At 39.5% G+C, this 26,549-nt stretch overlaps 1 protein-coding gene across 1 annotated transcript in view; it reads right to left on the bottom strand.

Moving 5' to 3' along the window:
* Window positions 1-26,549, bottom strand: part of LOC140188238 (putative Polycomb group protein ASXL3) — a 296,730-nt gene that overhangs the window by 25,930 nt on the left and 244,251 nt on the right. Inside the window, exons 9-11 of the mRNA XM_072244355.1 lie at window positions 12,629-12,725; window positions 4,954-5,059; window positions 2,039-3,113 (exon numbers count right to left, since the gene is read on the bottom strand). Coding sequence (XP_072100456.1) covers window positions 2,039-3,113; window positions 4,954-5,059; window positions 12,629-12,725 — 1,278 coding nt within the window. The remainder of the gene's footprint in view (window positions 1-2,038; window positions 3,114-4,953; window positions 5,060-12,628; window positions 12,726-26,549) is intronic.

Raw genomic sequence — 26,549 nt, forward strand, 5'->3', positions numbered from 1 at the left:
GTATTTATTGCTGCATTTTTATGAAAGTATACTGCATATTCTGTGAAATTCATGCAAACAAGGGATTTTATTACACTTGGATGTATATGATAATAAAATTATCTAATCTAGTTTTTTGGAAACTAGAAGGCCAGACTTTACTTGATTACAGCACGTTTGCTCTCTGTATGAGACCTTGAGGCCATAAAGCCTCTGAAGGCACATGTGGCCAGAGACCTTGGTTCTATGTGTGATTGGTCACTCGCATCAACCAGGTCTGTGGCTCTGCTCAGACAACTTCTGCTATCAAAAGGCTGCTTCATATCAAACAGTTGATATTGATTTTAAATTAAAAAACAAAAAAGATCTACTTCAAACATATTAAAATACCATCATTTGATATAAAATAACTAAGCAGAGAAATAAAGCTATAAAATAAAGAAATACCTGGTTAAATTTATATTTTTATGAAAATCTGTGTCCCTTTCAAATGAATGGTCCAAACAAAATATGCCAGTTTGAGTTGTTAGAAAGCTGAGGGAGCTGAAAATAAATGTGGCAGGTGGGTAGGCAGGTCCAACACGTCTGCTCCTGACATTCAGCACACTCCATATTCTCACACTGCTATGCAGTGGTATGGATCTGATAATACACACCCTGCAATTGTCTGCAGAACCACCAACTATCCTTTAATGTGACCTGGCTCTATGTGTAAAGAAACATACAGAATAAAAAGCCACAACAGATTAAGACAAAGCACAGCAGGATGTGGATCAGGGCTGCAATACGTCAGAGTTTCAGGACTGCAGAATCTGTACAAATCCAGTCTAAGTAGACTCCTCCATCTTAAACCTCCCCAGCAAATCTGTCAGAGAAATTCCCAAGCACTGTCTGAGGAACTGCTCTATTCAAGCCTTAATACTGCAGTTTGTATGGATTTGAGACAGAATATAGGCTTTTAATATTGAGTAAACCATCACTGTCAAATCCTTCAGCACAAACAATCTGGAGTTCATCACTGACCAGAAGTTCCACATAATCACATTGATTACATGAGTAAGTGAGACGTGTGATATTCCGTGGAGAGAATTTACATCTTCAGCATGGCTCAGCAACATAAGCAGTCTTACTAAATGTTCCAAAAGGCCACCAGCTAGGATGGTGAAAACCTGTGACAGACAACCCTTTGGTTCAGTTTCTGTTTCTCTTTATACAATTTTCAAAAAATGATGCACTGTGTGTTATATTGCAGCAAAATTCACGTTAGGTAACCAATGCACATTCAGCTCATTCACAGAGTAACTCATTGTTTTCAAAGAGGTTTCTTGCCTGCATGTTAAACAGAAACAGCAAATGGTCAACACCTTTTCTTTTAATAGAGCTAGAATCTAAATCTAGGAAAGAACTTGAAAATCAGAAAAAAAAATGCTGCTGAAATGCTGCTCAAATAAAATCCAAAGAACTCAGCAGTTCAGATAACATCAGTTCATGTTTCGAGCCCTAAGCTCCTCACCAAAAGGTTGTTCTGAGAAGACGTAGCAAGCAGCCCTACAGTAGCAGGTAAATTCATCCCACTCACTGACCCAAATGCTCCATATGTACAAGCTATACATAAACTGCAAAGGACCCACATACTGGATTTTGAAGATGCCAATTCTTAATCATGCCATATTTATTTATTCTATTAAACACAGTTACTGAAACATTCAGTACTAAGTTAAAGACCTCAGGTGTCAAAGTTTTATTGAACTAAAAGTCCTTTAAATATATTCAATAAAGTATCCAATAATGTGGTCCAAATCAAATACTGTAGATTGCACTGATGATTTGAGTTTTTGGAAATGTTTATAATTTATTTTGAAAAAAACTACTTTTATACCAAAAGAAAATTTTGAAGACAACTGGAGCAATGAAACAGATGTAAATACATATAAACATGACAGTAAATTAAGGCAGTTTAACATTTTGGCGAAAAAACAGTTGCTCTCTATGGGAATATAATAAGAAGATAGTTCACTCTGCCACACCTTATTAAGCTCTTCACCTCCATGTCACATACCTTGATTGGCGGAACCTTTGGCTCTTCCTTAGAAGGCGTTTCTTTTTCACTTTGAGATCTGCTGGATGGAGTGGAAATGGTCTGATCATTTTCAATTTTAGGTCTTTTCTCATGACAAATCTCCAGAATGTGTTGCTCTGGTGGTTTTCTTTTGTGGAACTCAAGGTCTTTATTATCTTTTCTAAATCCTTCAAAAGATAATGTGGGAGAGTCTGAAGGTGTTGATGTCCGTGGCGGGGACTGAGGGATGCTCTGCAACATCCGGAGCTGGTTTTCAGAATCTGTGTTCTCAGTTTCAGAAGTTTCAGACAGTACAGAGGTTTCAGAGCATGTAGAGGTTAAGGGTTGTTGGGATGTGCACTGTGTATTCACTCCTGGAGAACTGGGATTATCAGTGAATGGTGCGAGCCCTTCACTGTAAGTGTGTTCCATGGTACTCTCTTCATTATTTGCATTATGCGCTGACTCACTTATGTCACTATTAGTTGCGTCAAAGGAATCAGACAATTGAGAGGGTGTAGAAGTGGAAGAAAGCAGTTGGAAAGATATGCCAGATATCTCCAGGGAAGGTGCCTGTGGATCTATGGTATGCTCAGATTGGGACTCAAACTCCTTGATACATTGAGTATTTAGCTTAGATTTCAAATCATCTGTCAATACTACTTGTTCTGCTTTGTCAGGACTAAGCAAACACGAATGATCAATATCAGACATATTAGACTGGAGAGGTTTGCTTTCATTATGATTTCCACAAATAGTTGGTTCAACTTCTTCAGCTATCTCTTCCTGAATAACAGATTCATCTGAGGTAATATCTGAGCACAAGGATATTAACATATCCTCTTCTTTTGCAGTTTTGAATGGTTCTTTGGCTGGAGTTTTCTGTATGATGCACTGTGTTTGTTGTAGATCTGAATAAGGCACAAGATTTATTTTGCTTTCACATTTACTATCAGATGTGATCTGACAAGACTCTGATGCGATGCTTTGTGGTGAAAATGAAGAGCTGTCTTGATTTTCTAAAGAATGTTTTACTGATTCCAGCTTCATTGCTTCTTCTTGTGTTATTCCCAATCTGAAAACAACAGGAGATGAATATAACAATCGTAACAAAGGAAACATCTTTTTATTAGTATCTTGAAATTAAAGCAGAAGTTTTTCTACGTCAACAGTTCAGCAGAATACATTAATATGTAAAAAACATTGATTTTGTACTCCAATAATGATCCACATCTTCCATTTAGATCTTTTGTCTTTTAAATACCAAATTAGGCAGAATCTTCAATTCCCAGATGCAGACTGAAGTATGTTTTATGCAACAGATAAGCTGCAAGCCTCAAAGGTCTGCACTAGGCACCAGGCCAATGGATTCCTTCAGGAATCTAATAGAAAGCACGGTCATTTGTTGATAACCCAGCTCTCAGGGAAGGAAATTTGCCTGCTGTGCTTGTGAGATCACTCAACTCAATGAAGAGTCAGTAGATTATTTTATTAAATGAGTAAATTTAAATGTATTTCTTAGTTTTAATTGTATTTTTTGGTGTCTAAACTTAATTTTCTAAAATAAATTCAGTTTTTTCTGTTTTTATTTTGCAGTAGTTCCTGAAACTAAGGTAATGTTTGTGAAGTTAAAGGATGTTCACAAATATTTTTAGATTATGAGGACACTCAGTCCTCGTTTATTGTCATTTAGAAATGCATGCATTAAAAAATGATACAACTTTCCTCCAGAATGATATCACAAGAAAACACAGGACAAACCAAGGCTAAAACTGACAAAATCACATCATTATAACATGTAGTTACAACAGTGCAAAGCAATACCATAATTTGATAAAGAGCAGACCATGGGCACAGTAAAAAAAAGTCTCAAAGTCCTGATAGAATCATCATCTCATGCAGCTGGCAGAAGGGAGAAGCTCTCCCTTCCATGAACCTCCAAGCGCCACCAACTTGCCAATGCAGCACCATTGGAAGCACCCGACCGCAGCAGACTCTGAGTCCGTCCAAAAACTTCGAGCCTCCGACCAGCCCCTCCGACACAGCCTCTCCGAGCACCATCCTCTGCTGAGCGCTTCGACCCTGCCCTGGCTGCCGAGCAACAAACAAAGCCGAGGACTTGGGGTCTTCTCCTCCGGAGATTCTGGACCACACAGTAGCAGCAGCAGTGAAGCAGGCATTTCAGAAGTTTCACCAGATGTTCCTCTGTGCTCTCACGTCCGTCTCCATTAAATCAGGATTGTGCATGGCACCCTACTTGACAAATAACAGACATCACCACTGGAGTGGCTGCTGCGAGCTGTGTCGCGCCGCCATCTTCTCCTCCCGCCAAATTTCAATAAAAATATTCAATAAAAGTTTAAAATGCCCATGAGCCTTGGAAATTAGCCTTTGCTGTATGTCAAGGCCTCTTTAGGAGATTACTTTATGTGCCTGGGACTACACAGCACAGAACAGCATAATTCCAAGGCAGGAAGCTAGCAGCAGCTTTTTCCCAGCACGGTCATTCGTTAGATGGTAGCAAAGCTGGATATTTATATTTAAGTCTGTAATGTGTGTGTGAGGAGGCTGCATTTTCTGCTATTAAGTCGAACAGGCAGCAGGCACTGAATAGGTACCACAGCATTTTACTGTGAAGAGCGGCTAAAATAACAGTGCAATATGATTGACCAAAATATGGATTGGTCTCTGTCAGGAAAAGAAATGCCGGTCCTATCAGCAGTAGTTGATTGACCAGCCAGCTGCCAGTGGGCACCTGTCAAGGAATATACAAAAATAGGAAGTACTACAAAAACATTTGAATTAGAAAGCAAGGAAGAGCTAATGTTATTGTAGAAAATTAAAATTGTGCAGAAAACACAGCTCAAAATGTAAAAGATTTGGCTGCAGTAGAAAAGAACCTATAAAGTGCTTACTTTTCTCCATAGTATTGCTCAAAGAATTTTTCCTTCCATTGTTCAACCTTCTTTTCTTTTTCAATTTCTTGTCGAATACGTAACTGCATTTCAGGAGTAAATTCACCTATACAATGTTTCCATAAAGTGAAATAAAAATAACGTATTCTTGGTTAGAATGTTCAAATATAATATCTAATAAAAACAATTTTAATGCTGCCGTGCTTTACAATTTGGACTGGAACAACAGAATAAAAGAAAACTGTTCACCTGTTCAAGCACACTTCCATATTCCATAACATTAGAGTTTATTTGTATTCTAAGTTCATTCCCAATATAACCTGGCTTTCAAAAATGTGGAGACATTCCACATTTGCTCTACTTAAATGTTCTCCATCTTTTCTCCTTAATGGTATATTTCTTCACTTTCACAAGAAAAAAAAACTTCCATATATCAGTTCCTTTCAAAATCAAGTAAACTTTAATCAAATTACATGTGAATCTTCTGTTTTTCAGGAAATACAAATCTTGAGATTCATACAATAACCAATTATTGAGAACTAAAGAAGAACTGGTTAGCAAAGGTGGCATCACAATGACTGCTGACAATTTATTGAGGAAGGATCTGCAATTGAACCATTCTTCTTTTCTATGTTGTCAACCACACGGACCAAACTGACCCTCCTGGTTAGAATTTCTTCTATGGTTAAATCTAGTCACCTTTAATTGGACATGAAACAAATTCTTCATAAAATAGCTTGTAATTAAGAGTATCAAACACATAATTAGACTAAGCATGAACATCTTTGCTCTTATGCACCTTCTTATTAATCCCTGTACCCCGAGGAATGTCAGAATAGCTTCATTCTGAGACTGAAGAACCACATATGTCAATAGTTTGCATTTTTGGATGAATAATGCATGCTAACTTAAATTAAATCCAGTGTTTTGAGTGCATTGGAAACACAATGATATTTTTGATTTATCATGATTTTTGAGCATTTCTTATTAGTTACCTTCAATGATATTGTAACTGCCTTCTCTTTTTTCTCGACGGACTTTTACAGTTTCAGTATAAATCACGGAAAAGTTTGCTTGGTAGTATTTTCTTAATCATGTTGAGTTGAGTGGAGGAGAAATAGAAGTGAGCCATATACAGTACCTTTCTCAAGACTTCTTTGTCACTCAGCTGAGTCATGGTCCATATGCACCTTGACTCCATTTTTCTGAATTGGTTCCGTAATCGCTCAACAGTCTTATATATATTATTTCAGATATATATTAACTAGAGGTCCATACATAAATTCTACACATTTGAATTTCAACACCCTTGAGGTGAAGACTAATTTTCCATGAGCCTGCTACATTATTTTTGTAAGCCTTTGGCCTGGACCTCCAGCACCCAGGGCATGCCCTTTTCTCACTGTTACTACCAGGTAGGAGGTACAGAAGCCTGAAGGCACACACTCAGTGATTGAGGAATAGCTTCTTTCCCTCTGCCGTCCGATTCCTAAATGGACATTGAACCCTTGGACACTACCTCACTTTTCTTAATATACAGTATTTCTGTTTTTGCATATTTAAAAAAAATCTATTCAATATACGAGCAACACACATCAAAGTTGCTGGTGTACTCAGCAGGCCAGGCAGCATCTCTAGGAAGAGGTACAGTCGACGTTTCTATTGATTTACTTGTTTATTTATTATGTTTTATTTTATTTTATTTTTTTCCTCTCTCTGTTAGATTATGTATTGCATTGAACTGCTGCTGCTAAGTTAACAAATTTCACGTCACATGCCTGTGATAATAAACCTGATTCTGGATTCTCAACAATTTAGAAGAATTATGGGGATTTACAAAACTCTGCCTGGGGATTCTAGAATCAGGGGTTGAAGTCTCAGATTAAGGAGTGGGACATTTAGAACTGAGGTGAGGAGAAATTCGTTTACAAAAACAGTGGTGACTCTTTGGAATTCTCCACCCCAAAGAGTTGTGGAGGCCAGTTACTGGCTTCAAAACAGAGGTTGGAAGGAGTCTGGATACCAAGGAAATCAAGAGATATAGGGATACTGCAGAAAAAATTAAATTGAAGTAGAAGATATGCCATGATTTTGATCAATTTCTTGAAGAGCCAGATTACCTACCTCTGTTTTTATTTCTTACATGTTTATGTTGTTAAAGTATCTGTAATTTCAACACCTACTTTTAATAGGCTGGAAATGATACTGCCAGGTTCTGGAGATTTTTCAGTTACAATCATAGTTAACACAAACAAAATGCCGGAGGAACTTAGCAGGCCAGGCAGCATCTATGGAAATGAATAAACAGTCGACGTTTTGGGCCAAGACTCGTCATCAGGAATGGAAAGGAAGAGGGAAGATAGCAGAATGAAGTGGGTGGGGAGAAAGAGGACAAGCTAGAAGGTGATAGGTGAAGCCAAGTGTGTGGGGGAAGATACTACTTAAAATTCATTACCTTGCTAAAATATAGTGCCTGTTACAGGACACACTCCTATAGCCAGGACCGAACTGGCGTTTTACTTTGTTAGTGCATCTGCTTGAATTTCATGCTCTGTCCATTTAGTTTAAAATCCTGAAAGACACATGGTCTATTATCCATTATGTTAACTTGATCAACACAGACACCCCATGGTTTCTCCCTTTTTTCAGCCTCTTTAAAATCTTCTCCTTATATGTACTGTTTCTCCTTATTCTTCCAACTAAAATGTGTCATTTCAGACTCTGCTGCATTAAATTTCATCTCCCATATGTCCCACTGTGCTTAAAGTCTGCCTGTGTCCTTTGGAACTCTATTGCTGGCTCCTCTACTGTTTCACTTTCCTATTTTGCATCGTCTAAGCCATTAACAAAACAAAATGTGGTACCTACCTTAAGACTTATACCCTCTACAAGTGCACTTTTGCAGCAGTCTCTGCAATCCTCAAAATGCACTGAAATTACCTGTCTTTGCTACACTAACAACATCTGAATCTGTAGCTTACACCCCTAAGGCAAGATCAAAAGGCAACATCAACATATGCAAGCTCCTCTTGAAGCCACACTCCATCTTGACTCAGACAATATCACCTCATGGCCAATTCCTCACTGTCTAAATCCAGGAAATTCCATCCCAATAGCATGAACTAAGTATCTTCACCACCAGCTTTTCATGATGAGTGTCAGGGGCTGAAGTGAGTGCAGCTGCTAATACTAAGGAGAAGGTGCTTGGGAAGCTGAAATGTCTGAAGGTAGATAAGTCACCTGGACCAGACCCCAGGGTTCTGAAAAAGAGAGCTGAAGAGACTTTGGAGGCAGCAGTAATGATCTTCCAAAAATCAGTAGATTCTGGAATGGTTCCAGAGGACTGGAAAATTGCAAATGGCATGCCAATTTTTAAGAAGGCAGAAGAAAAAATGAGATCCAATATTAAGGATGAGGTTTTGGGGTACTTGGAGGCGCATGATAAAGTAGACCACAGTCAGCATGGTTTCCTTAAGGAGAAGTCTTGCATGACAAACCTGCTGTAATTCTTTGGGGAAGTAACAAATAGGATAAACAAAGGAGAGTCAGTGGATGCTGTTTACTTGGATTTCAGAAGACCCTTGACAAGGCAGTATATGAGGCTGTTGAACAATAGAAGAGCACATGGTATTCCTGAAAAGCTACAAGTATAGATAGATGATCGGCTGACTGGCAGGAGGCAAAGAGTCAGAATAATGGGAGCCTTATCTGGTTGGTTGCTGGTGACAAGTGGTGTTCTGCATGAGTTGAAATTGGACTGTTCTTTACATGTTATATGTCATTGATGTGGATGACAGAGTTGATGGCTTTGTGGCCAAGTTTACAGATGATACAAAAATAGTTAGAAAGGGAGATAATGTTGAGGAAGCAGGGAGACTTCAGAAGGACTTGGATCGACTGGATAATGAGCAAAGAAGTGGCAGATGGAATACAGTGTTGGGAAGTATATGGCCATGTACTTTGGTAGAAGAAATGAGAGGTTTGACTATTTTCTAGATGGAGAGAAAACACAAAAAAAATGAAGTGCAAAGGGACTTGGGAGTCCTCGTGCAGGATTCCCAAAAAGTTAACTTGCAGGCTGAGTCTGTGGAGAGAAAGGAAAATACATTAATTTTGAGAGGACTAGAATATAACAGCAAGCATGTTAATGCTGATACTTTATAAGGCATTATTCAGACCACATTTGGGAGTATTGTGAGCAGTTTTGGGTTCCCTATCTAAGAAAATATGTGCTGACATTGGAGAGGGTCCAGAGGAGGTTGATGAGAATGATTCTGGGAATGAAAGGGTTAATGTATGAAGAACGTTTGATGGCTCTGGCCATGTACTCACTGGAATTTAGAAGAATGAGCGAGGACCTCATTGAAACTTATCAAATATTGAAAGGTGTAGAAAGAGCGGATGTGGAAAGGATGTTTCCTATACTGGGTGAGTCTAGGACCAGATGGAACAGCCTCATATGAGGCACGCCCATTTAGAAGAGAGATGAGAAGGATTTTCTTTAGCCATTTGGTCGTGGATCTGTGGAATTCATTGCCATGGATGGATGTGGTGTCCAAGTCATTGAGTATATTTAAAGCAGAGGTTGATAGGTTCTTGGTTAGTCAAGGCGTCAAAGGTTACAGGGAGAAGGCAGGAGAATAGGATTGAGGCATAATAAATCAGTCATGATGGAATGGCACAGCAGACTTGATGGACCGATTGGCCTAATTCTGTTCTTACGTGTTATCGTTCCTAAAACTTTCCCACCACTGATATTAGGCTCATTGGCTGGCCCTTTTTAAATAAAGGCACAGCATTTGACATCCTCCAGACTTACTATACATCATTTGCGGCTAAAGATGATGTCACTATCTCTGCCAGTGCTCCTGCAATTTCTTCTGTAGCGTCCCACAATGTCCTATAATAAACTTGGTCAGGGCCCAGGGTCTTATCCACCATAATAAGTTTTAAGAATTGTAACATCCCCTTTTTTGTAATGTGAATATGTTTCAAGATATCTGTACTAATTTTTGTTAATTCCTTAGCTTCTACCATCTGGTCAATTATAAGTACAAATGAAAAGTATTTGTTTAAGACCTCACCCATCTTTTGTGGTTCCACAAATAGATAACCATTTTTCTTTAAAAGGGACCTATTCTTTCCCTGGATATCATTTTGCTGTTGAAATAATTGAGAAGCTGGAAAACACACTACTGCAAATAAAACTATACGAACAAGCAATAAACCATAAAGTAAGTACAATTCAACAAGTTTGATTATGTTTAATGTGTTTTACAATATCTATATTTCTGTATTACCCACAGACATGCTCCTCTCCATCACTTGTTGACTATTAAAAATAAGTAATCTCCAAATCAGAATCAGAAACAGGTTTAACATCACCCGCATGTTGTGAAATTTGTTGTTAAGAGACAGCAGTAAAGTAGTACAAAAAAAGTGGTGAGGTAGTGTTCATGGGTTCAATGTCCATTCAGAAATCTGATGGCAGAAGGGAAGAAACTGTTCCTGAATTGTTGAGTGTGTGTCTTCAGGGCAGATAAAGTAACAAGATCAATATTTTGTTACTCTATCTGTCCAGTTATCAATTGGACAGATCACTCATCTTCTTTTCACCTTATCACAAAACTTGCCTTGCATTCTTTCTTTCCTAATGCCACTTTCTGTGCAGTTTTATAACTATTTTATCTACAACCTCTTCTAACTTTAATGAAAAATCATCATAAATCTTTCCACAGATTATTTGTGGAGTTATTTCTAGCATTTTCAGTCATTCATTTATGCATTTGAAGTACAGTTTTGATTTTTTTGCCAGTTAGGTTTGTCCTCAACAAAGTTATGTAATTACAGCTAAAATTTCAAGTGCATATACTTTTAAACATTATTTTTCAGAGTTTTTGCATATGCCCAACAATTGGCTTTCAAGAAGGACCATTTCCCTCATAGCAGGCGGAAGCTTTCTTCAGAAAAAGATTGTATGTTTTGTGACTACATTAAATCCCTTAAGGAGAATATTTCAGTCACAATACTTGCTGAATTGCTAGGGTGTGAAAACAAAATAAGAAATGATAGGAAATGTCATGACTTTTAATTATATTTATTTTTTATACTACAGGATCATTGCACTAAATCACAGTGAGCTAAACTGATGTGGATTGTTCTGTAACTGGAAATAATTTTCAGTTGAGTAAAAATTTAGCAATCAGCCCAGATGGTCTTATGATGATTAATATCCATGATGAAATATAAAGATGAACAATGATGATAAAAAAGAAAATAATACACTGAATATTTCAAATTGCCAATCAAGTCCACTTGAGAGCATAGAATAATGTTCCATATTTGGTAACTTCATGCATGTGTTTCATTTTAGTTTTCCTAAAAAAACATTTGCAGGATTGCAGTGAAGACTGCCCAACCACTTTTAGGCCCTCCGAATTGTAATATCAACTTACCCAACCCATTTGGGTGCACAAGAATGTCTTGCCCATCATGTTTGAAATATATCCTGCAGTTTCAGTTTTAGTGAAGGATATTAACTATGGATTTAATTAGACAAAATTTTGGATAACATAAAGAACATAAAAATGTCACGCAACACATTAATTGTTAATATACTAATATTATTAATAATAATTTCTTGTTACATATGCAGAGTAGTTGAAGTATCCAATTGTCTAAACAAGAAAGCAAAAAGCTATGATTTTGATAGCTATTCCTACAGCTGAATTACTCTTCTTAATATAAGTTAAAATATAGTTTCACATTGAATGTAGATTTAAAAAAAACAGTAAGTCTTCAATATATATGATTAGTGCATCAGTCTTTGGGCTGCCAGAGAGCCCAATAGAGGGCAAATGCAAAGGAACCTGCACTGAATTAATGATCAGTTTTATATTGTAAAGCTATTTTAAAATCATAGGATAGAAATACATGTACTTGAAAATGCCATGTGCTGTACCAACCAAACTTTTATGAGGGCTGACCTAGATCACCAAAACTAAATGACTTAAAATTTTCCTTCAGCGATGCCTCAATCAATACTTGGGCATTTTGTTTCTTTCCCCACTCTGTTATAATTAATGATATGGATTTACCTGCAGTTTAGGTTTAAAAAAGCTTTGGAATTCAACTTTTTACAGGCTTTATTTGCAATTGATATTTTTACAAGGAAGATTTGTTGTAATCTGTGAATGATTTCTCCTGTACTGCTAACATAGTAGGTCAAAAATCAAGCTGAGATATATGCTCATGTTGAGAACCTAAAGCATCAGTGAAGAGCCTTCAATAAACTGCTTAGTGGGCAATAATGCAGACTTTACATTGACATTCACATTAACTTTTACTGAACAGCAGTGCCTAAAATTCAATGGCGGTTGCACACTGTGTACATTACTTGGATGTGCTGTGAATGAGGACAGTAAGCAGGGGTTCTCCTTTATTCACTCTGATGACTGGCTGCTTGCCTGCTAGCTAGAAAGCGATGAAGGCTACAGTAACAATACTGCAAATGCTCAATTACATTTACTATTCAACAAAAGTAATATTGAGAATGATCACAGAAATGAACACACAGATTAAACAAGATGTATTTGATTCCCACTTTGAGGAAACATAACGTTTCAATTTCTGTTTGTACATCAATGAACTAGGCATATTCATGAATTAGTTATACCTTCTGCTAATCGTTCCTTCCAACCTTGTGCCGCATAAGCAAAGAATTCATTATTCAGGGCTGAAGCACTGAGACGAGAAACCCCATCGCACCCAATCTGAAAATATGATAATTGCAGCATGAGAGGCAGAATGAAATAAGAATTGCAGATTGAAGAATTGTATTGATCAATAAATTTTGAACAAAACTTTTTAGTTTTCTAAATAATTGTGCTCACACTATATGCAACAGATATTAACCTGCTTGGCATATAGACCACGAGTAAACTTGCATCAGGTATAAATGAATAATATGCTTCACCCCAAAAATAACCTGGCCAAACAATTTCCCAGGCTTGGCAAAACCATTTAGTTCCCTGAAGCAATACAAATTAGATCCAAACAGCATAATCTTTCTGCCTTGTGAACATCTTGATTAGCAGTGTGTTGAATCACTGGGTTAGTAGATGTGTGTTATACTCCATTTCCTAGATTTGGATCCATTTATTTTAATATAACTGAAATTTGGAAGCTCCGTATGACACACTGATACTTCTTTTTGAATGTTTACTGGAAGTGATCAATCTATCCCAAGTCACCTTTCCCTCAGTGACAGAAAACTGAATGAACTATTGCAGGGCTTGTAGGCCTGCAGCAGAACACAGTATACATGGACCCAGGTACAGCCCAGATTTCTGATCACGTCGTAAGTCTTTTTCTGAAATGTGGTTTAGGACTCTTAACAGTGGTCCAGGCCAAATGCTCTTACATTATCTCGTCCATATTCTCTTAAAACTTAACACCTATGGAAACAACACAATAAGATGCTCAAAACAGTGGAATCAATATCATCTTTGATCAATCTTTGGTTAGTGATTTAATAATCACCCACAGCACTTAAAATTATTCTTCTTCTCACACAGTTCAAATATTTTCAAACTTTACAATAAATTATTAAGATGTACAGCAGGTTCAAATACCCAAGCTAATTGAAATTGTTTGCTCACTCATAGCTCTACAAACAGTTCGGTAAGTTGAATCTTCTTATTCATGTACTTCCGTGTGGCATGTCCACATGACCATTACAAATATAGATTACCCACTGACTTACGGTCATGCATTCAGAATTAACAATTTAAAACTCTCTTGATTGTTGGAAGCTAATTCATAATCTATGTAAAAGATCTATTCTTGAAGATAAACTGTGTAATTTCATTTCTTCTCAGACTTCATGAATGTGAAGCCAATGAGACTGATGTCAATGAGAATCTTGTAGGTCTTTGGTCAGTTAAATGTTCATCTGTAACTTCTGCTGTGAATTTTTCCCATTCAATTCTCTCATCCAAGGTAAAATGTAATGAACATGATTGTCTAGCATGTTAATCAATAGTGTGCTAGTATTGAAGTTATTAAAATGCCAGCATTTTTTTCATTCTTTATTTTCATATTCAATGCATATGCCTTACAACACTCTACCCTAAACTCTATCTCTCTCCTTCAGAGAGTTCTCAGATAGTAGATTCTTCTGCCCTGCAATACAGGAAAAATGCAGATGCTGAAAATCTGAAACAGAAACAGAGAATGGTGAAGTTACTCAGGAAGTCAGGAAGCATCTGTTGAGAGAGAGACAAAGTTAACATTGATGGCCCTTCATCAGAACTAGCTATTAGATTTCACATGATGAGCACCAAATGTAATGCACTAAACTGAAGGGATTACAAACTCCAGAAGAAGCAGTGATTCATTTGTACTTCCAGTTTAATGTGCTGCATTCAATATTCATGATGTGGTTTCTTTTACAATGGACAAATCAAATGTAAACTAGCTGCTGCAGAACCCTTCCATTCAGACTGCATGAGTGACCCTTAGCTTCCACATGCCTGTCACCTAAAGTCCCCATCCCACTCTGACTATCTTTGGCCTCATACACTGTACAAATTCTAGCCCCCCCCTCACCCCCCATAGGAAAGCATTCCATCTGTCAATGAGGCATTTATAGTCCTCAGGACTTCTTCAGACCGAATTCAACAATTTCGGATAACCTAACCAGTTTGTATCAGGACTTGCTAGTTCTGATGAGACTAGATTCCTCTCTCTGCCGATGTCCAGTGAGCCATTATTCTGTGTTTTTTTTCCATGATCCTCTACGTCCTCTTTTGGTGTCAACCTGTTTCTCTTTCTTCATACCATTCAACTCACTCAGCATGTTCGGCACAGCTTTGTGGACCGAAGGGCCTGTATTGCGCTGTAGGTTTTCTATGTTTCTAAAGCAGTAACCGTGATAGACTTGGCTACTTATCCCCTTGTGGAACAATCATAGTAAGAGTTAGGTGTAAGCTAGGATTCCAATGCAGGAAAGAATTGTTACTTCAATCATAGGAGCCTTGTACTCTCAAAAGTATTTGGCTGCCACACACACCTTCCATTGTATCAAAATTTATAAGGAACTACCAGAGTTATACACTCAGTGGCAACTTCATTAGGTACAGGAAGCACCTAATAAAGTGGCCACTGAATGAATTTCTGTAGTTTGTGGTGTTCTGCTGCAGTTCATCCACTTCAAGGTTCAACATGTTGTGTATTCAGAGACGCTCTTCTGCACACCACGGTTGTAACGCGTGTTTCCTTTAGTTAATATCACTTTCCTGTTAGTTTGAACCAGTCTGGTCATTTTTCTCTGACAAGGGGTTTTCGCCCACATATCAGCTGCTCACTGGATGTATTTTGTTTATCGCACCATTCTCTGTAAACTTTAGAGACAATTATGTGCGAAAATCCCAGGGGATCAGCAGTTTCTGAGATACTCAAACCACCCCATCAATCATTCCACAGTCAAAGTCACTTCGATCTCATCTCTTACCCATTCTGATGTTTGGTCTGAACGACTGAACCTTCTGACCATGTCTACATGCTCTTATGCATTCAGTTGCTGCCACATAATTGGCTGATTAGATATTTGCATTAATGAGTGGGTATAAAGATGTACCTAATAACATGGCCACTGAGTGTTCATTGGTTAATTACTGAATATGCTGAATGCCATTTAGAATTGGGAGTCTGTTTAAACAGTATAATGGACATATAATGGTATAATAATATGCACCAGGAATTGAACACAAAGCCCTGTTAATAGGATATTTCTAGAAGAAATGGAAATGGTGTAGACAGGATTGTTGATGCAGCAAATATGTCTGGAAAGTAACAAGAGGTTAATGCACATCTGACCATACTGTATATCACAAGTGTGTGGTACAGCTTGAAATGCTTTTCATCTCTCATTGACGCTACTCTTCTTTCAGACTTGGTAGTTCCCAAGGGAAAATCCACTGCTACACTTTGTCAGTTTTTGTGGAATAAATACTGCACAGAGGCAAATGCTACTAAAGAAGCATGACATCTACGAGGTAACAGGAAGAAACACAAACAAGAGAAAATTCGCAGATGCTGGAAATTTAAGCAACACACACAAAATGCTGGAAGAATCCAGCAGGCCAGACAGCATCTATGGAAAACAGTACAGTCAACGTTTTGGGCCAAGGGCTGAAAAAGTACATTGGAATTACCTAAGAATCTGGGTGGTGTTCTTCTAAGCTCTTTAAACTTACTTCCATTCATAGCTCAGCACAGAAAGTCTAAGTTATATTGGAAGTTAATCAAAGCACCATGAAATTAGAAATTATGGAAACTATATTTATTTGTTACTTATGTGTAGCTATTCAAGTACCTAGACATTTCTCGTGCACATTGCAATTAATGAATTAAGTTTGGATCAAGTGAAAAATAATCAGAGGATTAGTGTAATAATGGAGAGAACTTGTGTTTGGTAATTTTCTGGTTGGTTAAATTTCAGAGGATATCATTCACACCAAAGAAATGAGGGTAATTAGTAAAGGCATCCGTTAGTCTTGCGAGACCATGGATCCGCGCCTGGAAAGTCTTCACTCTCCAGGGCGCAGGCCTGGGCAAAGTTGTATGGAAGACCAGCAGTTGCCCATGCTGCAAGTCTCCCCTCTCCATAACACCAATGTTGTCGAAGGGAAGGGCATTAGGACCCATACAGCTTGGCACCAGTGTCGTCGCAGAGCAATGTGTGATTAAGTGCCTTGCTCAAGGACACAACACGTTCCCTCGGCTGGGGTTCAAACTCACGACCTTCAGGTCACTAGTCCAATGCCTTAATCACTCGGCCACGTGCTCACAAAGGGTAATTAGTAGTGAGATCTTAAATCATATGCATATTATAAGGAAGGAGTCCTGAAACACATTAAGGTGGGGAAAATCCCTAGGGCCTGACCTATTGCACCCACAGATCTTATGGGAGGCCAGAGAAGAGATCATTTATACACACATTCTTTCTCTCACTCTCCTTTTTCTCCCTCTGTCCCTCTAACTATCCCCCTTGCCCATCCTCTGGGTTCTCTCCCCCCCCCCCCCCCCCGTTGTCTTTCTCCCTGGACCTCCTGTCCCATGATCCTCTCATATCCCCTTTGCCAATCACCTGTCCAGCTCTTGGCTCCATCCCTCCCCCTCCTGTCTTCTCCTATCATTTTGGATCTCCCCCTCCCCCTCCCACTTTCAAATCTCTTACTATCTCTTCCTTCAGTTAGTCCTGACGAAGGGTCTCGGCCTAAAACGTCGACTGTACCTCTTCCTAGAGATGCTGCCTGGTCTGCTGCATTCACCAGCAACTTTGATGTGTGTTGCCAGAGATCATAGCTATTTGTTTCATTATGAGCCACTGGTGAAGTTCCAGAAGACTGAGGGTAACTAACATTGTTCCACTGTTCAACAGTAGCACGAGCAGGCCAAGGAACTATAGACCCGTCAACCTGACTCCAGTTGTAAGAAAGTTACAGGAGGGAATTCTGAGGGACAAGATCTACCATCACTTGGATAGTCAAGGCTTGGTCAGGAATAGTCAGCATTGCTTTATGTGTGGAAGATCATGGTTAATGAACCTTTTAGAGATTTTTGAAGAAGTAACTTGGGGGGTGGGGGGGAGATAGTTGAGGTAGGGGAATGGATGGACTTTAGTAAGGCCTTTGATCAGGTCCCACATGGCAGGCTGATCTGGAAGGTTAGGTTACATGGGATTCATGGGGGGCTAGCAAGGTGGATTCAAAATTGATTCAATGATAGGAAGCAAAGGATGATGGTTAAAGGATGAAGATTAATTCTTTCACTGGAGGCCTGTAGCTAGTTGGGGGGGGGTGGTCCTCTGGGCTCAGTGTCGGGACCTCTGTTATTCACTATTTATGTAAATGATTTGTATATGTGTAAAAATAACCCTGGTTTAAGGCCATGCTTTATTTTATTAATACAGTTATGATGTATAACTGGGGAGGAGAAAATGGCGGCGCGACGCAACATGTGCGGCCGCTCCGAAATGATATTGTATGTGTTAACTAGGGGCCATGCACAATCCTGATTTGATGGAGACAGATGTGAGAAGCACGGAGGAGCACCTGGAGAAGCTTCTGAAATGCCTGCTTCGCTGCTGCTGCTACTGTGCAATCAAGAATCTCTGGAGGGGAAGGCCCCAAATCCTCGGCTTTGCCTATAGCCTGTTGCTGGGGCTGGGGTCGAAGCGCTTGGCAGAGATGGCGCTCGGTGTTGGAGGGCTGGTCGGAGGCTTGAAGTTTTTGGACGGACTTGAGTCAGCTGTGGTCGGGTGCTTCCAGGATGCTGCATCAGCAAGTTGGCGGCGCTGGAAGTTCATGGCAGGAAGAGTTTTTTTTCTTCCTTCTACTGTCTGTGTGAGATGATGGGACTTTCGAGAGATTTTGAGACTTTTTTTTTACCGTGCCCATGGTCTGTTCTTTATTAAAGTACAGTATTGCTTTGCACTGTTGTAACTATATGTTATAATTATGTGGTTTTTGTCAGTTTTTCAGTCAGTTTGTCTTGTGTTTCTGTGATATCATTCTGGAGGAACATTGTATCATTTCTTAATGCATGCATTACTAAATGACAATAAAAGAGGACTGCGTGTCCTCATAATCTAATAATCTAATCTAATCTAATGTTGGGTATTTTATTTTCTGCAGATTTTCTCAAAATGCAATGTATTCCCTTAATTACATTATTGTAATTTAATTCAGTTGATTGATAAGTTAGGCTGGTTGAATTAGCCATTAAGATTCTAGAGGGATTGAGGATAGCTATTTTTCTGGAGAGAGCTGGAGGAAGGAGGAGTAAGATGAAAGAATGGAGACAGACAACAAACATGAGTGATGAACAAGGTGAAGCGCTCACAGAACCTATTTGGAAGGACAGATACTGCTGGCAGAAAATTCTCTTTCAGACTATGGTCTCACGGAGAACCTACAGTTAACTTTTAATTAGCTAGTTATCACAGAACCTTGGAGAATGTTTGAAGCCTTATCCTTGGATGTGGTATGGATATTTATTTATATTTTGCTTGGACTGTGTTTTCAGGCAGAATCATTCGGTACCATGAGTAAACAAAGTGAAACAAACGAGATTGACTACGTAACAATGAACTCCAATAATTATGTTCACACTATAGGCTAATATATGTCCAATGGCTCTTTTCTTTATTTTGTTTGTTATAGTTTTATGTATTACCTTGATCATATTTACGTGTTTATTTATTGGAAATGGCCTTCTCATCATTATTCCCCATACATTGTGGAGTTAGGTTGCTGTTAGGTTGAATTCACAATAATAATAGCTACCTCATTACGAGCCTACAGTAAGAGGTAGGCTCTGTGCATCTTCTCCGTGGATTGTCACCTTGTCGCGGTGGAGAAACTTGTGTGGTCCTGAGATCCCGTGAGCGATGCCATCTGGGGCTGGAGCTATGCTCCTGGTAGGGTCACCCATGGCAGTAAGGTCGAGGGTGAGGTCCCTGACAAAGAACAATCCAACCAAGACATCAATAGTGGAACAGGTGGACGAAGTTACTTCGAACTCAATGGCTGTGAAGGCAAATGAAGGATGCAACAAATCCATCAGCTCCTATCGTTGTGGTTTCCATGCCATTGGAATCAGTTGGTTGATTTGTGAAGTATCGTGTGCTTCTTGGAGTGCAACATCAAGTACACATTAAACAAATACATGTACAGGTGTCTTCGCTCTGTATGGAACGAAGACCATCATCCTCGACCTCGAGGGATAGCCACGATGACGACGACAACAGTAAGAGGGTTACATATGGATGCACATGGCACAAATAGTAAGCATGGTGATGATACCAAATTATGGGGTCTTCTTGATAGTGGAGCAAGTTACAATGAATTGTAAAGAGATTTTGATTCATTAGAGTGATGAACTGAGGAATGGCAAATGGATTTCAACTTAAATTAGTGTGAGATGATGCATTTTGGACCATCAAATCACGGTAAGACTTACACACCAGGTACTGATGAGTGTTGTGGAAGAGTGAACTGCACAGTTCACTGAAAACAGCCATGGAAATATACAGGGTGGTGAAGAAGGTGTTTAACATGGTGGTCTGCAACAAGTTTAGGAGTATGGACATTACAAAAATTATATAAGTTGTTGATGAGGCTACATTTATTGTGTACATTTTTGGTCACCCTGTTACAGGAAAGACACTGTCAAGCTAGAGAGGGTGCAGAAGCGATTTATGAGAATACTGCTTGGACAAAAGCGCATGAGTTATAGGAATGGTTGGCCATGATGGATCTTTATTCTCGAGAGTCCAAGAGAATGAGGGTGAACTCATAGAAGTTTAAAAAAATCATGAGGTGCATAGGAAAAGTAGATGGTCATAGCCTTTTCCTTCAGGGTTGGAGAATCCAAAACTAGAGTGGAAGAGGAGAGAGATTTAAAAGAGACCTGAGAGACAATTCCTTTATACAGAGGGCAATGAGTACCTGGAATGTGCTGCCACAGGAAGTGGGCAAGGTGGGTACAACTGCAATACTTAGACATTTGGATAGATACATAGAGGGGAGGGGCATGAAGAATTATGGGCCAAATGTGGGTGATCAAGTCTAGCAGGGAGGATGCTGTGTTCAGCATGGGCCAGTTGGGCTGAAGGGCATGTTTTCGTGCTGCATTACTCTACAGAAATGCATAACTGACCTGAAAACCTATATAATTACTTTGCTGGAATTTACTGCATTGACCCTGTATAAGCTAATTATGAAAAAGAGACAATACTAAAAGAGAGGATAACGCTAACATATGCATTTGATTTGGTGCAGGATAAACCATGGTATATGATTTTAAAGCTTTCCCCATCAGGTCTAAAGGTATCTGAATATTGGTAACTTGGTAACTTACAAATATATGAAATTTAGTGAAATCTAACAAAGAACTTTCTATTGGCCATCACTTCCTATTAATGGATATTATGACTTATCTTTATTTTCATATTGACAACCATTACATTCTTTATCTCTTCTCTTTATTGGGTCTCAGAACACTATTTATTGTTCTTCAAGGTGGCAATTCCCATGAACTTATCCGTCCATCCCATCCAACAATCAACGGCTCCAGAAACTTCTGGGTTTTCTACACAACTCTCTACATGTTTAAATCTAACATAATTAACAAGTTCTCAGGTCAAATATTATTCATGCTAGGATTCTACTATTTGGTAATATATCTGGTACTGCTCTACACTTTTGAAAAAAAAATATGGTATTGAGGATCACTGAGAAGAGAACCATCTCAAATGCTCAGTAATCTGATTACCTTTGTATCTTTCCTTGTTGCTATCAAACAATAGTTCAAATAGGTAAGCAGTGTATGGAGGGAGGACAAGCTGACTCTCTGTCTAAGGCCTTCTGTCTCTCAATTCTCCCAGAGATTGCGTGGTGAAAATGTCTGAATCATGATACATAGGGGATCATGACTGGAGGGCTGAAACCAGAAGGACCTGCTGGCATTCCTTCATGATATTTTTGTATCTTTGCATTGCTTTTCTTTCCTCCCATCATATGCACAAACTTTGCGATGGGGTTAAGTAGATGAATGCATTTGCAAACTTTATGTTAGTAATCAGTAGACTGGAGGGGATAGGAAGAACAGATGAAGATGACGTTAGAGTAATTTTGCAGCTTAGGACATGAACCAGGAATTCCTGTTCTTTCCACTTATCTCTGCACTTCATGCTCCACTCCCTATGTCTGCTGCTGTCAGTTGCTACCTCATAATCCATATGATATTCTTTTTTATGTTATACATATTTCAAAGGATTTCAAGTAGCCATATTATATATGTGTGCCATCAAAAGCTATTTTTACCACTTATATTACTCAAGTCTTGAGATTCTAGTACCAGTAAAAGCAGAAAACATCTAGTAGATTCAGCTGCTGAATTACACGAGAGAGTCCAAGATAGAGAAGCCAATAATGGCAGACTTATTAATTCTGGCTCTATGGCCCCCTTATTAAAGATGTCATGTTTATAGTTTGGGAAATGAATATTCATTTTCTCTTCCTCAATGTTGGAGTGTAAACACTTCTGATTAATGAAATTAAAATAATAATGCTTAGAATCTGATTGTGATTCATTTGTGCTTTCAATGGCTTCCTTGGCTTATTAGCACATTCTCCTGTCTGAAAAAGAAGTTTTCCTTTTATTAAAAAATTGGCTATGTTCAAGAGGAACTGATGACATTGTCAAAATGTTGATAAATGAATGTTGTTGATATATAGCTTAGGGGAGATCTTAAAAGGATGTTTTTGCATCCGTATATACTTGTGATATGTACATAGGGTTTAGAGAAGACAGCAGTGAAGTTATAGACAGTACACAGATTACAGAGGAGGAGGTGTTTGCTGTCTTCAGACAAATTAGGGTGGAGAAATCCCCAGGGGCTGACAAAGCAGCCTCACATGAGGCTGCAAAGCAAGATAGGAGCCCATGGAATTACAGGGGAGTTACTAGTATTGGTGGAGCATTGGCTGATCGGTAAAAAACAGAGAGTTGGAATAAAGAGATCCTATTCTGGCTGGCTGCCGATTACCAGTGGAGTTCCACAGGGGTCGGTGTTGGGACCACTGCTTTTTACGATGTGTGTCAATGATTTGGACATTGGGATTAATGGATTTGTGGCTAAATTTGCCAATAATACAAAGGTAGGTGGAGGAGTGGGTAGTGTTGAGGAAACAGAGCCTGCAGAGAGACTTAGGTAGCTCAGGGGAATGGGCAAAGAAGTGGCAAATGAAATATAGTGTTGGAAAGTGTATGGTCATGCACTTTGGTGGAAGAAATAAACAGGCAGACTATTATTTAGATTGCGAAAGAATTCAAAGTGCAGAGATGCAAAGGGACTTGGGAGTTGTCCAGGTTGAGTCTGTGGTGAAGAAGGCGAATGCAATGCTGGCATTCATTTCTAGAGGTATAGAATATAAGAGCAAGGATGTGATGTTGAGGCTGTATAAGGCACTCGTGAGAACACACTTGGAGTATTGTGTGCAGTTTTGGGCTTCTTATTTTAGAAAAGATATACTGACATTGGAGAGAATTCAGAGAAGATTCACGAGAATGATTCCAGGAATGAAAGGGTTACCATATGAGTAACGTCCGGCAGTTCTTGGGCTGTATTCCCTGGAGTTCAGGAGAATGAGGGGGGATCTCATAGAAACATTTTGAATGTTAAAAGGCTTAACAGATTAGATATGGCAAAGTTATTTCCCATGGTAGGGGAGTCTAGGACAAGAAGGCACGTCTTCAGGATTGAAGGACGTCCATTTAGAACAGACATGCGGAGAAATTATTTTAGGCAGAGGGTGGTAAATCTGTGGAATTTGTTGCCACAAGCGGCTGTGGGGGCCAAGTCATTGCGTGTATTTAAGTCAGAGATAGATAAGTTCTTGATTAGCCAGGGCATCAAAGGGTATAGGGAGAAGGCAGGGAAGTGGGGATGACTGGAAGAATTGGATCAGCCCATGATTGAATGGCAGAGAAGACTCGATGGGCCGAATGGCTTACTTCTGCTCCCATATCTCATGGTCTTATTGTCTAAAGTATTCCCCTTGGACCCTGTAGGTGGCTAGTGCAGAAACTGCAGAGGCCCTGGCAGAGATATTTAACATGTCCTTAGCAATGGCTCAGGTGCTGGAGGATTGGAGGATAGCTAACGTCATTCCATTGTTTACGAAAGCTTCTTAGAATAAACCAGGAAATTATAGGTTGGTGAGCCTGACGTCAGTAGCAGCAAAGTTATCAGAAGGTATTCTCAGGGACTGGATATGTAAGTATTTGCATAGACACAGACTGATTAGGGATAGTCAAGATGGCTTTGCATGTAGTAGCTAGTGTCCAACCAATCCTATCGAGCTTTTTTTGAGGAAGTTACCAAGAAAGGTTGATGGAAGGTAAGGCACTGGATGTAGTCCACATGGACTTTAGCAAAGCCCTTGATAAGGTCCCACATGGAAGGTTGTGCAAGAAGATTCAGTCGCTTGGCATTCAAGATGAGGTTGTAAACTGGATTAGACATTGTCTTCACAGGAGAAGTTGGAGCGATAGTAGATGCTTGCCTCTATGACCAGAGGCCTGTGACTAAGTGGTGTGCCTCAATGATCGGTGCTGGGTCAGTTGTCATTTATATCAATGATCTGGATGATAACATGGTACACTAGATCAGCAAATTTGCGCCAAGATAGGGGGTGTAGTGGACAGGAAGGAAAACTATCAAAGCTTACAGTGGGATCTGGACCAGCTTGAAAATTGGCAGATGGAATTTAAAGCAGACAAGTGTGAGCTGTTACACTTTTGGTGGACAAACCACGGCAGAACTTACATGGTGAGTGGTAGAGCACTGAGGAGTGTAGTAGTACAGAGGGATCTGGGATTACAAGTCCATAATTCCATGCAAGTGGTGTCACAGGTAGATGGGGTTGTAAAGAAAACTTTTGGAGAAACGACTTCCGGGGTCGAGTATGGAGTGAGTTGGTGCGTGTGAATGTGGCTCCCGATTTTTATTGAAAATCTACCTGTTTATCTTTGCCGTATGCTCGAGATAACTGAATATTTACCGTTGTGAACAACGCGGGACATAGCTGAACATTGAAATGGCAAGTAGAATGTACCTTCGAAGTAAAACTGGGGAAAAAGATAGCGAAGCCTCGAGCAAGAAGGCGGATGTTACAGTAATGGCGCCGTTGCATGCTGCTGGACCTGGACCCAAACCTGCGCTACCCGATGACTTGGAGAGGCTTCATTTAGTACTTATTACTGACATGACGCAAGCGGTGCATTCTGCCTTAAAAAGAGAACTTGAAGATGCTTTATCACCAGTGACTGCTACCATGGAACAAATTATGTCTGCTTACAAGTCACACGACGAACGCATTCGTGGGGTTGAAGACGGCCTGAATAATTACAGTGACCGACTGGTGAGTGCCGAAGCCGCCATTGCAGCGTTGCAGAGCGAAAACGTAGTTCTGAAGGGAAAACTAGATGACCTCGAAAATCGGTCGCGAAGATCCAATTTGAGAGTGGTCAGCATTCCTGAAAATTTGGAAGGTTTGGACCCTGTTAAATTTATGACCGAGTTTTTTGACGAAGTGCTGGGGACAGATTTTTTCCCAAGTCCTCTCGTGCTTTCGCGTGCTCACCGAGTCGGACGTAAACCATCCGGTGTCTCTGGAGCCAAGCAAACGAGACCAAGAATGTTCCTGGTTTGCTTTCACTCCTTTCAAGATAAGCAACGCATCATCAATAGACGGAAGCAGGAGCTGTATTTCCGCGGACACCGTGTTTTTTTATGAAGATTTTAGTGCGGTGCTGGGTAAAAAACGAGCAGCTTTCAAGGAGGTGAAATCCCTGCTTTACGGGAAAGGGGTCAGGTTTGGCCTCTTGTATCCTGCCCACCTCCGGGTCATACATGAAGGTAAAAAGCATTATTTCAATACACCAGAGGCGGCCAAAGAGTTTGACCATTCGTGCTGGGGAGAAGAAGGAGAAGAGCAATGACTTTTTTTTAAGGTTATTCATGCAGCATGGAAGGGGCCTCATGCCGAGGCAAACTGTTAATTTTCACAATCCACTTCTTTGTTCATTTTTTCCAGTTTAATTCGTGGAACGCGATCGGGTCGAACCGCTATGCTGCTGAAACTGACTAACAAAAACTTTCAACCAGCAAAGTGTAAATATTTGGGATTTATATCTCGGGCGTTTAAGTTGCCCAGTGTGTTTTTTTGTTTTTAATGCTTAGCTTGACCTGTGTCATCTTTAGCCTATATGTTATATTAAAGGTAGTATAAGTGATAGGATAAATGTTAAGGAGGGGAGCCACCCTAGATTAGATTGAAAGTTGGGTTGTATGGGGAACACCTTGGAAGTTTTTTGTTGGGTACTGCCTGCGATCATCCTCAATTGGGGAGGTAGATCTAGGTTTCGGGGGTTAATTGGGTTTTTTTGTTTGTGTAAAGGGGTGGGGGGAGTGTTTGGGGGGATTACCAAGGCAGTTTATTCTTTTGTGTGTTACCGATTGATCAGACTTTCTTTTCATTGTGCGTTATTGTGTGCAACATATGCCCTTGCACTGTTTTGGATTGTAGGCCCTGTGTGCCTTTTGATATGGTTAATGTGAGTGCTGCTGATGGAGGCCACCCTGTGAGGTTTATTTCTTGGAATGTAAAGGGGCTCAATGGTCCGGTTAAAAGAGCTAAAGTTTTCTCTCATCTGAAACAATTAAAAGCAGATATACTATTTCTACAAGAGACACATTTAAGAATGGAGGACCATAATAGACTTCGTAAAGCATGGATTAGTCAGGTTCTTCATTCCAGATTTAATAGTAGGTCCAGGGGGGTGGCAATATTAATCACCAAAAGAATGCAGTTCACACCATCTTATGTAATCAGTGACCCTAATGGTCGCTTTATTATAGTCTCTGGCTCTCTCTTTCAGATACCTGTTATTTTGGTAAATGTTTATGCTCCTAATTGGGACGATGTCCAATTTGCAAATAAGGTTTTGTCATTAATACCTAA

The sequence above is a fragment of the Mobula birostris genome, chromosome 1 (genome assembly GCF_030028105.1).
Source record: "Mobula birostris isolate sMobBir1 chromosome 1, sMobBir1.hap1, whole genome shotgun sequence".
NCBI classification, from domain to species: Eukaryota; Metazoa; Chordata; class Chondrichthyes; order Myliobatiformes; family Myliobatidae; genus Mobula; species Mobula birostris.